The sequence below is a fragment of the Brachyistius frenatus genome, unplaced genomic scaffold (assembly GCF_029030835.1).
Source record: "Brachyistius frenatus isolate BFR_SWC_R1_liver_20210118 unplaced genomic scaffold, ASM2903083v1 Contig_2, whole genome shotgun sequence".
In the NCBI taxonomy this organism is placed as follows: Eukaryota; Metazoa; Chordata; class Actinopteri; family Embiotocidae; genus Brachyistius; species Brachyistius frenatus.
The window spans coordinates 2,995,259-3,010,703 of record NW_027210601.1 but is presented as its reverse complement, the minus strand read 5'-3'; the positions used below and the strand labels follow the sequence as shown (position 1 = coordinate 3,010,703).

Below are 15,445 nucleotides of genomic sequence, written 5' to 3'. Positions count from 1 at the left end.
ACTAATGTCTGCAGTTACACAAAAGAGCCATAGAAAACCTGTCAGATAAAAATAGTAACTTCATTTTAAGTAATCACAATGCAAACACAGATGTTGTCAGACCAGTACTCAAGTATGGTTGGGGCACTTCAATGATAGACAAGGGCTCAGGAGAAAAACTGCTGCTACACAGTGTATAATGCAATGCAATGCAATATGCTGTTTTGGTGCCTGTAATATGCAGAGTTTGTTTATATTGTGTGGGTAATGTAATATTTTCTGCTGTATTTTGTGGGTCTGTTGTATTAGGTGGCATTTTGTTGCTTGTGTTTTTGATAATCTCCTGTGGGAGTCCAAGTCAGAGGTCTGAACAAAAAGAGAATAATGTTGCAAATCCAGAGAAAATGTGGATGTTACATAAAAGCAAAGTATTATGTATTCTTATTATATGAGTAAATATTCAGTGCTTCCCTGTTTTACAACATTTGTTTTTAAGCAACCTGCAAAATAACAAAAGCAGTGCCTTTTATTGTGCTTTACATCTTTTACTATTCCCAATGCCAGATCTGCTTCCCTATCTGGAGCTAATATAATCATATTGGAATAGTTCTAAAGGATATGTTAAGATAGATTAGAAAATATAATATGAAATCTGCTAAATGTGACATTTAATTACTGATAAATACCATTACTGTAAACTTATATTTAACTCGACTCAATTCAAGCGGCAGAGGCTGAACATAAAACACAGTGAATTGGGGCTCATCGAGACACCCCGTACACGCCGGAGTTGTAATGATATACAAGTAAACACACAGTGCATGCAGAGAAACCTGCGGAGCTCGCGCTCTCGGACAGCCCTCTGATTGGTCACCTGCGGTCCGGGAGGCGGGGCTCGAGGCTGTGGGCGTTTCACAAAACCAGCCTCCACGCAGCTGAAGCTTTCATTCACTACGGATTTGTCTAGTTCTCTTGGTCTCCACACATTCCTCTACGAACCTACACGTTTCCGTCGTTCAGGTCCACTGCGTGTGTAAAGTGTTTATTTGAGCTTGAAGTCTCCAGGCGCGCGGACAAGGTCTTTTCGGTAAACTTTTTTTTTTTTTTTTTTTTTTTTTTTTTTTTTTTTTTGCACAACTTACCTGAGTTGCACGCTTCCACTCCTCTCCACCATGGATTTGGTTTGGATTGTGGGCTTCGTTGGGAGCGTCTGCGCCTGGTCTGCTTCAGCGGAGCGGCACAGCGTCTACTGGAACAGCACGAACCCAAAGTAAATATCTGTTTTCATTTGTGTTTTCCCGTGTGAAATTAGCGCACGTGCACCCATCCGTGCAGTACCTTGTTTCTTTAATGAAAGCACAATCCTGATTGTGCTAGGCATGAAATATAGATTAAGTTTTAACCCACATGGCTAAAATCAGTGTGATCTGTATTCAGACGCATATGGTTCGAGTTGCAACTCGTGCATATTCAGCTTGTTGTGATGAATCTGTGATGGAAGCAACTGGCTCCTGTTGTCATGATAATATAAAACAGTTTGGAGTCGCTCTCCCCCTCCGGCCCCCCCTTCACTCCCTTTGCCCGGACCTGTTATTATTTTTGCTGGGTACCTGTAACTCTTTGTCTAACCTGTTCAGATTTAATCTGTTTCTCAATCTGTGTGCTGCAGGATTAGTTACATCAGGTCATGCCACCTTTTCATCCAACAGCTCGTATTTTAGAGACAGGATGGCAGCTTTAAATGTAAATACAGGGTTTTTGTGGACAGAGAACAGAAGATATTGTGGAGATAGAAAAAAAAAATCCGTGGTGCTTGATTTTTTTTTTCATTTGAGGACACTTGCTCTATCGATATATCTTAAGTATGTCAGCATTTGGATCTTTTCTGCGTTCATTTATTTGTGTTTGCAACAAGATGTCGGTGAACTTTTCTCCCTTTATTCATGAGCTGAAATCCTTTAGGGGAGGGCTTGATTTTTTTTTTTTCCCTGGCAAGGGACTTTGTTGATTTTACAGGCTTGACTCACAGCAGAACGTGTTGAAATATCTGTTGCAATATCCTCCCCTTCTGACAGAGAGCCCTAACCTCTGCGCGGAGTGGGAGGTTGCTGTCTCTCCTAAATCAAGAGATATCGCATGGGGTTTTACGTGGCTGTCGGGGAGACGTAGGGGTGTTCATATTTCAGGTGGTAAGACGAGTAATAATGGTGTATGACAGAGACAGAGGAGGTAACTTGAGGCCTGCCCAGTAGGTCACACTGTGGGAGAGAGATGGATTGCTCGGGGAGGAGAAATTGGAGCTCAAATTGTTGGGGTTAGGGGCCACTCGGAACAAGTGGGGGTCAATTAGAATTATGGTTGATGATGGCTCGGGGTACGAGGAGGGTTAGGTTTGCACACCACAAACAAACTTCGACATGCACCCGCACATATAAACACACCCACCGACGCACACGGAGGGGCATGCACAAACAGAGACTCCCTGCAGACGATCACTCAGTCACAAACCCAGGGCTCTCAATCACACCTACAAACGCCATGTAAATCAGTCAGCGTTGGGCTCACGGTCTCGCCGCTGTGCAAACACGTATATTCAAAAATGCTCTCCCACATTTAACCACTTTTTCCCTCCTTATCTCCCCTGTGGTCAAAACTGTAGCATTTGCAGGTCTCGGGAAGTCCACAATTACGGTGACGAAGCCTTTCATTCAAAATCAGAACGAAATCAAGAGTCCCGGATGGAAAGGCGTTTTGTTGTGTCCCTGTAGTGGGACTACAGTGATCATTCCTGTACATATACTCGTAATCCGTCCTTTTGCACTTGCTATTTTTTTCCCCCCAGATGACTGTGCTAAATCTCTCCCTTCGGCTACTCTTAATCCTGTATTCACAGAAAAAGCACAGAGTTTCTGAGATGTTTTCATTTGGCACTCTTCATCATTCCCAGCAATCCCCTCTCCCCTTTGACCCGTTACTTGATACAGTGTGTTGACATCCATCTTTGTCATGTGTTTTTCCTTGTTTTTTTTGGGGGGGGGGGTAGGGTTTTCATTTTCCTGTCTGGGTTAATTGTTCCCTCGCATTGGTTCAGAAAGCTGTCGTTAATCAAATTGATCTCAGATTGATCACTTCGGTCCGTATGGTACAGGCTCATTTCCTTTTCTCAGTGTGTTTGTCGAGGGATTTAGCAACACACTCTCATACATATACATGCACAGTTTCTCCACTCAACACTAATTTCAACGTGTCTGTGAGTACGCCTTGGGCCCTGCTGACTTCCAAGGTCGAGCCTGCCTGTTCTTTAATGACTACTTTGTTTCAGCACGAGTGAACTCTATCCCCGCACAGTGTGTGTTTTCAATTCAGCCCTTTCTAACCTTTTAGTATACTTCTAACCCTTTGTTTCTGATTAGCAACAGCTTAATCAGCAGTGAGGTTTGATTCCCAGAAAGAGAGTCACCAGTGATCCCATTCAGTTTGGATCCTGGCAGGCCTGTGTGCGTACATGTTTTGCACCAAGGGAGTGTCTTGCGTGAAAGCTTACTCGCATGTGCAGCATCACCAGATTCGAGTGACTCACACACTGGCGTACACATTAACCCAGTCCTCCATCCGCACGCACGCACACGCACATACACACATACACATGTGCCACACTATTGTGACTGATGTTAACATTGTCCCAGGAGCCCTCTGGACTCTACAACTCAATAATCCACTCTTTCACTGCTACTTTCTCCATTTCTCTTTCTAGACCACCACCTCCCCTCCACCCCACCCCCCCCCCCACCCCACCCCCTCCTCCCCTCTCCTCTGCTTTGTACCTGTCTCTCCCTCTCTCCAGCACCTCCCTCCCCCTCTTCTTGGCCAGGTTCCTTTTTCAGCTTGGTTCTGTGGTCTCCAGTTCTGTGACTGTTAACTCTTTCATGGCTCACTCGCACATATGTTTGATCCACTTGCTTCTTTACATCCCATTTTCTATTGTAATATCACATTTCAGAGATTAATCTGTTCTAATTCTGCAGTATCTGTTTTTATATGCCTTTCTAAATCATTCTTTGATTTTAAGAAAAAGCCACAAAATGTTTCCGGTTTGTTTTTAGCTCACCATTGCTGGCTCACTGATTTAATTCATTTAATTGAATATGCTTTTTGTGCAGTGTTGGCTCAAATGATAGTTATTTCAGGTATGTTTCGCCCACATGGTGGATTTTCTTGGTATTTATCCAGTAATGTGGCTGTTTTGTGATGCTTCCCATACAAATTGGGGAATGGTTTTCACGGTGGGCCACAGAAAGAGAATAGTAACTGGTGTGACTGATCGAGGGTCAGAGTTCGCTGTGTGATGAAGTGGCACGGCCTCTATCAATCTGTCAGTCATTCTGTCACGGCGGTGGTCCCTGAATACTGGCTGCCACTCAGGCCGGCCCCTCTTCACACAGCCGTGGCTCTGCCTCTGGGAAACTCTCATTCTTTGCCCTCCTGTCTTTTCGGTTCCCTTCGCTCCTTCACCAGTTTTTTTTATCTCAACTTTACAAGCTGTCCCTTTTCAGTCTATTATTTCCTCGCCTCCAACTCTGGTTCTCAGAGAAGGGGGAAAGGAGGGAAGCATGCTAAGAGGTGTGGAATTTTTTTATCGTTCTTGGCACCCATGGCGAGTCGTCACAAGGCACTTTGCCCTTTCCTTCACGCTTTTTCCCCCTTCACTCTCTTCTTTTAAAGCTTCCTTCTTCTACTTCCCTTTTGAAAAGCCACTAGTCTTCCCAGCAAAACTGTTTTTTTTTACTCTTCCTGTTCTTTTCACTTTCGTGTGTGTGTGTGTGTGTGTGTGTGTGTGTGTGTGTGTGTGTGTGTGTGTGTGTGTGTGTGTGTGTGTGTGTGTGTGTGTGTGTGTGTGTGTGCGCGCGCGCGTGCGTGCGTACCCTCTTGAAAGTCTTGCTACAGCAGTCTGAGAACTCAGGTCATTAAAGGAGAAAAATTTAAGAAAATGTAGTGTACGTGTCAGACGAGGTTAAAGTGCCTGTTTACCATCCATGCTTGTGCGTGCGTCTGTGCATGTTTGTGAGATGAAAGATAAGATTGGGTCATCACTTCAGCGGGCGTGATTAGGTGGGTGCAGTAGATAAGGGATTTCTGCAGTTTCTAAGTAATCTGAACCCGAGCTACTTTCCTCGAAAAACATGCAGGTTTCCCACTTCACTTCCTAATCCAGCCTTGTCTCTAAACCCCAGCGCATACCCCCCCCCCCCCCCCCCCTCGAAAAACATGCAGGTTTTACCTACCCCTTTTCGAGTAGGTAGTCCATCCCCATCTTTCTCTGGAATCGTCGTCTTCCCCTCCCTATCCTGGTTTTGTAATCTGTCTGATGAATTCAATCTAAGGAAAATACACTGAGATTGTCAACTGTAAATTACAACTAGTAATTGGCTCGTAGAGGGTCAATGATCACTGACGTGTTGACGTCACTTATCTTTACAGTCTGTAATCATAAGACTTTATGTTGTTGACAATATTGACGACGTTGTTCAACATTTGCTTGTATTTATTGACTGTGCTAGATGGTGAATCAGGCCAAAGGTTTTAACTTCCCACAGGCGTGCTGTCGGCTTTACCAAAGTCTGCAAACTGTCTGCTGCGTGTCTCCTGTGAAGTGCTGCACTTCCTGGTTACGTCTTTTCCCGGGAAAACTGCGTATCCTGTCTGCACAATAAACAATACGTTTCTCACACACCAACACACCCGAGACTGTAGAAGTCTGGATGCAGGAGTTGATTGAATTTCCCAGGCTAGTATGAGGAACAAATCCAAGGTGAAAGAAAGTAGTGATTAACAGTGATTAATTATTTTACGAGGGGTGTGTTCGACTTTTGAGCCTTGAGGAGGATTCGGGATCCGCCCAACAGGTCGGCCCTGCTGTCAAATCTCTGTATGTCTCTATTTGGGATTCTCCTCTGATCCGTGTCACCCCGGTCAACCCCGCCAGTGTTTCTCTACCCCCTGCCCGTCCTTGTGCCTCTTCCTTATCTACACACCAGACTTCCCCTTGCTCCTTCCCACTGTGCTCCTCCACTTACAAGTGTTCAGTCCCACACAAAAATTACAGAGGAGGAAAAGCTTTGTTAGTTCACAGATTTACGATTATAGTCAAATTACGAGTGGAGTTTTGCACCTTTTTTTTTTTAAATTTTTATTATGCTGTGTGTAAGCCAGAGATAGAAAGTGTGTGCGCGTGTTCTCTGGACTTGTTTGTCGAGTCTTGGTGACATTCAGTGCCCCAACAGTGCATATGGGTCGGCATGAGGAAGAATTAGTCTGATATTATCTGTGAAATGATCCATTGTGTTTGTTGTGTTGTGTAAATATGGACTATTGTGAAACTTTTGTTTCTCTCTTGCCTTTTTTTGTCCTGTTTGTCAAAAGTCTATGTAGTGTGTAAACATGCCCCCCACAGCAAACACTGCTGCCCTTGCAGGTCAGTTGTGTTATTTCCAATACTTCTAGACATCTGTGAGAAAGAGCTGCTTTTCCATCTAAAGGATATTTTTTTCAACAAGTGTGCCCTGTACTCACATTGTTCATTCATTAAGCTGCAAGCTTCGATTGTGTTTGCAGAAAAGAAAAAACACTAAGTATGAAAGTTTTATCTCGTGGAAAGCAATCCACCAAAATCGAATTCCTTGTACAGATATTTGGCTCCTGAGAAATGCAACGTCAGTGGCGACCTTTCTGCTCTGGCCCTTATAAGATACAAATGGGTCAGGGGACAGCGTAAGACAGTTGGAAAGAGCATATGTATTCATCTAAGCCTCCTTAGTGCAGTGCATTGGAGTCAGCCAATTATTTCTCCGCTGGACTTCAAGTTTTATCACTTTGCTGGGTGGCTAAAGGAGCCCGTCTGGTCTACTGGAGCCAAGAACGCTGGCAGAATGACCAATGATCTGGACAGACAAAGGTTGAATGACAGAGGGGAGAAAGCTGATTGAGATGGATGGCAAAAAGTCACACGGTGCAAAGAATGAAGGCTGGAATATTATGTTAACAGGGAGGAGCCCAAAGCCCAAAAAGCTGGACCATATTTGTTTCTATGACGACCCCATCTCATTGTGCTCTGCTCGGCAAACGGTGGGTCAGAGAACCGCATATTTGGAATACCAACAGGACAGGTTGTGATTGGTTCACCAAGTCTGGCTGGTGTGTGTGTGTGTGTGTGGGGGGGGGGGGGCGCAGAGCTGACATGAGGATCTGGTTTGCTTATTGAGTGATGAAAGATGGACAGAGAGTGGGAAGGGACGGCTGATGTTGATGGATGAACAGATAGACGGATGAAACAAGAGGAATTTGAACAATAACATTAAACAGTTCAGTTTAACTAAGCTCAGGAGACTCTGAAAGGCCTCACCTTTCTCTGATGTGCCCCCTACTTCATGGAGTCACGCGGCTTTCACACATTTATCTTGAAAGAAAGCTGCTCCCTTGTGTCCTTGAGTCTTTCATTATTCTGTTAACACCTCTCACTTCCCATTTTGCAACCATGGACACCGCACACACATATACATGGACAGTGTGTCTCTTTTGAACTCCAAAACGCCAGTGTAAAGGAGTAATACCCCTTCTCTATGTGAGAACAATAGAAATGGGGGGGGGGGAGAAGCTCCACCCTGCCTGTCTCACCCCTCACTCTGTCCCCAGCCCGCAGCCCCTGCTCTGGGACTCGCTGTCCACTCTAAGCCCCTGTGTTAAGCAGGGTCTGATGCTGATGAATGGACCCCAGCTCAGCCTCTGCTCCACCCAATAATCCAGGCTTGGACGAGCCGATTAGGTGGTCCCCGCATTCCGGTTCACTCGTCCGTGGCGTAGGCCGGTCAACTTTTGGGGCACATTAGTGGCATGTGTACAAGCCGGGAGGAAAACAATCTTGTTTGTGTGGTTTGGGTGACTGTATAGGCAGAGGTTTAACAAACAAGAGATGCTGTTTTTTGGGTTTGTTTTTTTTACTGGTGCAGTGGTCAGACTGTCCTACGATGACCTCCACAGACCTGAGAATAGATCTCAATCAATCTTTAAACAGAGCGATTCCCGACACGGCGTCCATCTATAGAATTGCAATGCATAAGGCCTCTCCTTGATGACTGTCCACGTATAAAATTCTCTGGTGCTGACTTGGCGATTGTCCGACCTTTGAGCCACATCGCGGCCTCTTCGCCTCAGAGGTCCGGCATTCCACAGGGTGATAGAGTGAAGAGATGAGAGGTTGATGGATGGATGAAAGGAGGGGATCGAGGTAGAGAAGAAAGCAAAACGCAGGGCAGGGAGATTAAAGAAGAGAGATTAGACTCCTGCTCCTGAAAAGACTCCAATAAATCAGGCATTCCTTTTTAGGAGAGGAGGACGAAGGCCGGCAACAGTTTGGAGTCTATTTTTCACCAGATTGTGTGCTCACGCTCACACATTTGACTACTTGACATTCCCTCACTTTTTTTTAATTGCTGCTCATTATTGGCATTCATTATCCACCTTATCATAACCGAAACACACTCCCAGATTCCTCTAGAGAGGCATCACACACACAAAAAACACACAAAAACACACACACACACACACACACACACACACACACACACACACACACACACACACACACACACACACACACACACACACACACACACACACACACACACACCTACCTACTCAACTACTCAGACGTAAACAATCACACGGTTAAATGTATCAGGCGGAGATAGACACAGGTATACAGAGTCCTGGCTGCATGTTTGCCATAGCTTCACAAATCATCCTTAAGTAAAGAATACAACAGCTCCTCCACGCTGTGACGTTCACCGAAGCTTCAAGCGTCAATGTCAGTGTGAGAAAGCATTCTGGGCCAAACAATGGGAATAAATCAAGACAGCCTATTGACACAAAGAGGGAAACAGTCTGCACGAGGCAAATAACAAGGGAAGACGGAGAGAAAGACGATTTTGTCTGCTAAAGAGAAGGTGGCATGATATGACTCTGTTGGCGTCATTTTTTTCACGCACAGGCTTGAAGCTCTCTTTGAACTGCATTACTCCAGTCAGTTAATTAAGCTGATGATGTGGAACGTTTCAATGCCGAGGCGTTAGAGGGGAACAAAAGGCAGCAGGATAATTAAAACTATTTGCCATTAATAAAAGGCGCTAGCCAGCCTCCCCTGGTGCGTATTCAGCAACTGTTCCCTCTGCTAAGTGAGGCACTCCATCAGTGCGGGCGCGTCGTGAATAGAGACACTGTATGAAACAGTGGCATTGATAAAGCAACTGTAGCACTCACATGGAAACACTGAGAGAAACTTCAAAAGCCATTCCCAACTCAAGCCCTTTGACCCTCCCCCCCCCCCTCGCCCACGCCTATTCAAGTCCTCTGTCCCCCCCACCCTCCCCCCACCCTCTCCAGACTCTCAGCCTAAAGGGGCTGGGAAGTGCAGAGCAGGAGGGCATAATTACCCCCCTCCAGGGCAACTTTTAATACCCTTTTTTGTGTTTTAATTGCACCCCGCTTCGACCCCCTTTTGATGAACACATTGGGACCATACCACAACCACTGTGTAATCAGGGCTCGGGGTGAGAGAGAGGGATCGGGTGAAGGGAGTTTGTTTGTATGTCTGTTTTTCGGAGTTTGCAGGGGGATGATAACTCTGTCAGGCAAAAGCAGACAACAGTGTTTGTTCAATAGTGTTATCGATTCGACTGGAATTGAAAGTGGCAGGGGGAAAAAAAACACTTTAGCGCCAATCTGGTAAACAGAGCGTGGCAGGCAAACTGCAGATAAGCACTAAGCTGTGTGGACCATGGCAAAATGATAATTATTGCTTTCCCCCCCCCCCCCCCTCTGAAAGCTGGCTGCTGCACACTATTATCAGCACAGTTAGATGGAAGTTTCATCAGTGTACTAAAAAGATGCTTGTTTTCTAATGGGCCTGTGGAGCCGTTGTAATGGTGTAGCTGGCTTATCTGGTCATCAGTATTGAGGGAATGCAGTCAGGCGGAGAGAACTAAAGGGACACGGGGGAAGGGAGCCAAAGGGGGAGCCAGGAGTCAGGGCCCGGAGTTCCCAGCCACAGCGTCTGTCCTTTTAGCAGGGGGGTACCAGGGAGACCCTTGGCAACAAACAACAACACCAGCTAACGAGTGACTGGAGCCTGCGCCTGTGCGCTTTGATCGTTCGTCACACATATGGACCTTGTCACACAAACTCAAACTCCCCAAATGCTACTTGTTACATTTATGGGGGTTTATGAGAAATGCCAGAATTCGCAAAGAAATCTCTACATTATAGGAAAGAAATGTCTCTCGTGGTTGAATTTTTTTTTTAATTTCATGCTAAGGGTGTCAGTTTAACACCCGCCAGGCTTTTAAGAACTCCTAACTCCTTGAGATCTGTATATCTGATTAAATAGCTGTGAGCAGGCTGCCTGGTTTTTTTTTTGTTTTTTTGGGGGGGTGGGGGGGGTGTTTAAAGCCGTGCATATATTCATTGCAAAAGCAACAAAACCCTATATTACACACACATTCTCCACGTGTGTTGTGAAAATATTTAAGTATGTCAAATTTCATCCACTCTCGGGGAACCCCTGAAGATCCAGAACAGTAGGAGACAGTAAACTGATAGGCATCGCTTGGGAGCTCAGTACCCGGGGAGGAGGTGTGTGTCTGTGTGGTGGGGGAGGGGGGGATTCAGTGGGTGTAAATAGTAGGTAGCTACAGCTTTAGGTTGTTGATCGATGGGAATTACTGGGATGTGTGTGCGAGTTTGTGTGTGTTACCAGCGGTCAGCTACCGCTCCAGGGCCAGTGATAGATGGCGATGGCTGAGAAGGGAGCATTTGCTGTGAGTTTCCCCGGGAGCTCTCACTCAGTGAGGGCGAAAGGGGAAAAAGCTGAAATACCTTTTAGTGACAATTCTCCAGGGATAAACTCATAATATGTCTGGAAAATCAAGCCAGGAGGGAGAAGGAAATCATAGACAGTGGAGATAAGACCAATTTAAGCTTCCTCGGAGCGTGCTAAATTGTTATTTAAGTCAGGTAAATTTTCTGTAATAATCACATTGTTTATGTGCGGACACGTGAAGCGGGCTCTATCTGGGCCGAGAGGAGAGGGAGGAAGTTTAGTTTACTCGAAGAGTATCATAAAGAGGGCGGAGGAGTGAAGGGAGGGATGGAGGGAGGCAGACAGTCTGACTGTGTCTCTCGGTGTTTGTAATGAGAGGGAGTGTGGTGGAAGACAGTTACAGACTGTTACCAGACGCATGTTGTATATGAGTCTGTCTATCTGACCCTAATGAGTGGGTTCAAATATATACGACCTTTATTTTTAGCCTCCTCCCTATTTCTAGTAAACTCAGGTGTGTTTCTGCTTCTGTTGAGGTGAATATGTTACCGTGTGTGTGTGTGGGGGGGGGGGGGCACTGCAGATGTCAATACTCATCTCCTGTCTTGATGGGCTAACTGACTGCTAATGTTTCTCTGTAAACATCATTCAGCTCCTGAGGGACACAGGATCAATGTGCACTCGGTGTTAACTCTCAACACGACGGCAGTCAGCAGCAGCAGCTACGCTGGCCTCACGTTCATCCATATTTATGTTCTCTGCAGATCATTCCTTCCCTCATTGCGTTTTCCCTCTTCATTCCACTCCAGCTCACACGTATATCTTCTCACACAAACATTCTCTCGTTCCCCTGCTCTCCGTCTCTCATTCCCAGGCCGCTCCGTCTTTCCTCTTGATTTCCCTGTTGTACACCGGCGTCTATCCGATCAATATATAATCACAGGTTTTGAGGCTTATATTTGTTACTGCTCCAATGCTATGACCACGGTTATCAGTCTCCCGCCACCTGCGTAACCTTTCCTCCTCTGCCTCTTCCCCTGCAGGTTTTTATGGGACAACTACGCCGTGGAAGTGAAGCTCAACGACTACCTGGACATCGTCTGCCCCCACTACCCTCAGGGCGAGGTTCCGCTGCTGGATGCCGAGCGGTACGTCCTCTACATGGTGGAGCGCGAGGACTACGAAACCTGCAAGCCCGAGTCCTACGACCAGATGCGCTGGGAGTGCGGCCATCCGTTTGCTCCTCACGCTCCCGAGAAGTTCTCTGAAAAGTTCCAGCGTTTCACTCCGTTCACTCTGGGAAAAGAGTTTCGCCAAGGAGAAAGCTACTATTATATCTGTAAGTATAGCTTTCTTGCTGATTTGTCACTGCGTTTGCCAGTCTGTCTTGTTTTCCAATAATACGAGAAGTCTACTGCAACACTGAACTGGCTTTGAGCTGAATACTAACGTGTAAGAATTACAGTGTTAACATGCTGACTTTTGGAAGTTAGTTAATCTTGGCATGTTACCACAAAACATAGACATCCTAGATTGATGTATGTCTGTACAAAATTTTATGGCAATCCATCCAATAATTATTGAGACATACAGCTGCGAATCGCAAGTTAACCTCATGGTTTCCCTTGAGGAAAATGTCATCAAGAGGATCACTGAAATCATTACAATTCATCATCTGAGAATGATAAATGTCTGTACAAAATTACATGAGCTTGTTTCTAATAATTGTTAAGATATTTCAGTCTGGCTGACAATCTTTCCTTCCTTAGAAAGTGTGCTGGGGGCAGTTTTTATATGTTTGCGTACCAGATTGTGATATGCCAGGGCTCTTTGAAACTTAACATTCACATAAAGCTGGGCTGTCGGCTCAGTTTGCCGAGTTTATGTAACACCATCCCTGCTAGAATGTGACCAAAAAGCGCAAGCAATGTTGTCACCCTGACCATGGTTGTAATTAGATAAACGGCAGGACAAGACACACTTTGCCTGCTCACAGATGGCTTCCTGAGGCTTTGTCCCCGTGTCTTTCTGCTGCCAAGTGTGTGTGTGTGGGTGTGTGTGTGTGTGTGCGTGCGTATGCGCGCATGCATGAAGGTGGATTAAGGGGCCAGTGGAGGATAAGTGTATTAGTTAGGATGTTGACGCCTGTGTTGTTTCTTCCTTCTTCCCTGCAGCCAAACCTTTGCACCACCACGGCCAAGAGTGCCTCAGGCTCAGGGTGGACGTCATTGCTGCTGATGGTGAGCTTAACCTCCTTTCTGGCTATAACACAATTCCCTCTAACAGTCATGTTAGGCTATGGCAAGACCCAAGCTGACTATCTGATGTCATTTTTATTTATTTGTTTATTTATTTATTTTTCCAGGCTCCCAAGAGGCCAGAGTGGCTAAAGGCACCGCAGGTGGGGCCGGAGTTGGAGCCGAGGGAGGAGTTCACAACCCGTCCAACAGACTGCCTGCAGGTATGTTGACCAACCCGGCGTCCTCTCTAATTATCCCTGCCCTTAAAACAATTCGGGTACATTCAGGTCTACGTCGGGGTGTAAATTGTTGGTACTAATGTGTCTTCTTTGTCTCTTTATCTTCAAGCAGACGACCCAGTGGTAATCCTGCCAGATGTCCAGAAGAGCGTACGGACAAACTCTGCAGTGGCAGCGACAGCCCTCTCAATGCTCTCATTGCTAGTCCCGTTTTCATTACTGCTTTTGTTGCACTGAGAGCGCATGAAAGGAGATCTGTTGGCAGACTTTTTTTTTTTTTTCAGGGACTACAATGAAGACAGTCCGTGGGGTTGGAAACCACCGACTTAAAAATCCACGCCCAGTGCTGGCCACAGGGAGAGACTTTTTGAAACATGTAAAGTACAGATGGACTCGATTGCACAACATGTGCTGAGTATTGTTGAGCATTTGAGACAAGTATTTGTGCTTTCTTATTTTTCAAAAGATGACAGAATTTCTTCTCTTTTTTTTTTGAAAGACAAAGCTCTCCTTGATTTGTAGTGTTTGGGACTCTCCAAAAACAAAAACAAACTCTTTGGAGGACATCCCTATGACAAAATATGAAGAAGATGAAGAGGAAGACTAAGTGGCTGAAGCACAATCAAGAGCAGAGACACCAATTTGACCAAGAACTACATAGATCTTTATTTAGATGGGATACATCAGCATTTAAAGGAAAAGTAATCTCAAACTTTTTGAGCCAAAGATCAGTCATCTCTCCAACTTGTACACTATTCCACCCTTGAGTATCGTGTACTATTTGTTGTATTGTTCTCGTAATGGTATTGAGTGGAATTGATGTGATTACTTTCTCTAAATGTAGCATTGACAGACACAGGAGCTGTTCTCATGACTACCATTCCTTCACAGACCATGTGCGTATATACTGTAGCACTAAAACTGCACAGTACAGACACACACACACACACACACACACACACACACACACACACACACACACACACACACACACACACACACACACACACACACACACACACACACACACACACACACACACACACACGGTCATCAGACGCTCTGTAACACATGAAAACACATTGGATCATGTTACGTGTACATTCTGTGAAGATAATTTATAACATTTGCAGCTGAGAAGTTTTACTGTATATACCATGTGCTCTCACAATGAAATGTTTACTGTTGTCAGCGGGGAGGGCTTTTCCCTCTCTCCTGGTGGAGGTAGTACTTGTGTGAAAGGGAATACGTGTGTGCTGAATAGAGACTAGGAGACTATACGCGTGAGCTGTGGAGCGTTTGATTGAAAGAGTGTTGAGACAACATGTTTTTCTGCCAAACACTGAGATGTTGTGTGAACCGCAGAGATGCAGGACTTCTCTGTTTGTTGGATCTTGCCCCTGTATTGGTCAAACTGTCTGACACGGAGAGCTGGTATCGAATCTTTCTGAGTGCAGGACTCAACCCTGTTTATCACAGTGCTTTCTTGTCATGTTTTCAAGCTCGGGTAGAAAAACAAGCTTGTTCTTCTAAACACAAAGGGAAGTGATTTACTTTTAGATCATTTTAAAAACATTTTGCAGTCACCAGTTCACAGCAGACGAGACACAGCATCAAACCGAGTTGCCAAGACATTCTTCACCCAACAGGCTGGCTTGATCAACAAAGCACAACAGTGTATGACTACCATTGAAGTCAGTCTTTTTTTTAATCTGAATTCTTGTTACCTGTTTTTGTACATGTGTAAGTAAGAGAAGTGTATAATATGTACATATATAAATATATATAGATTATATAAAAGACTTGTTTGATAAATATGATAAATGTGAAACATTTTCATGTGAAATAAAAAAAGATATTTTTGGAAAACCAGAATGGCATTCTTGTGGTTATTTATAGCCATTTATGTAGCAATGGTAGGAGTTGGTCCATCTTTTTGACCTGACACCAAATATCTCCAACAGTTATTAAGAGTATGTATTAGCATAATTTTTTTTAGCACAGAATTAGTGTTGTTGGATTGCCATTAAATCCCTATATTTATTTTATTTAGTGCCATCATCAGGTCAAAATGATAAACTATTCTATTCAGTTTATTTAGCACCAAATCACAACAT

General features: G+C 44.9%; 1 protein-coding gene across 2 annotated transcripts; it reads left to right on the top strand.

Moving 5' to 3' along the window:
- The first annotated feature begins 941 nt into the window (after window positions 1-941).
- efna1a (ephrin-A1a) lies at window positions 942-15,203 on the top strand. 2 transcript variants are annotated; one of them, XM_069693414.1, is made up of 5 exons: window positions 942-1,249; window positions 11,893-12,188; window positions 13,024-13,089; window positions 13,215-13,310; window positions 13,441-15,203. In XM_069693414.1, the coding sequence occupies exons 1-5, from the start codon at window positions 1,152-1,154 to the stop codon at window positions 13,563-13,565; spliced, it is 681 nt and encodes a 226-aa protein (XP_069549515.1). In that variant the 5' UTR covers window positions 942-1,151; the 3' UTR covers window positions 13,566-15,203. The 2 variants fall into 2 exon arrangements, with proteins under 2 accessions (XP_069549515.1, XP_069549506.1); XM_069693405.1 differs by having other exon boundaries at window positions 13,438-15,203.
- The last annotated feature ends 242 nt before the right edge of the window (window positions 15,204-15,445 follow it).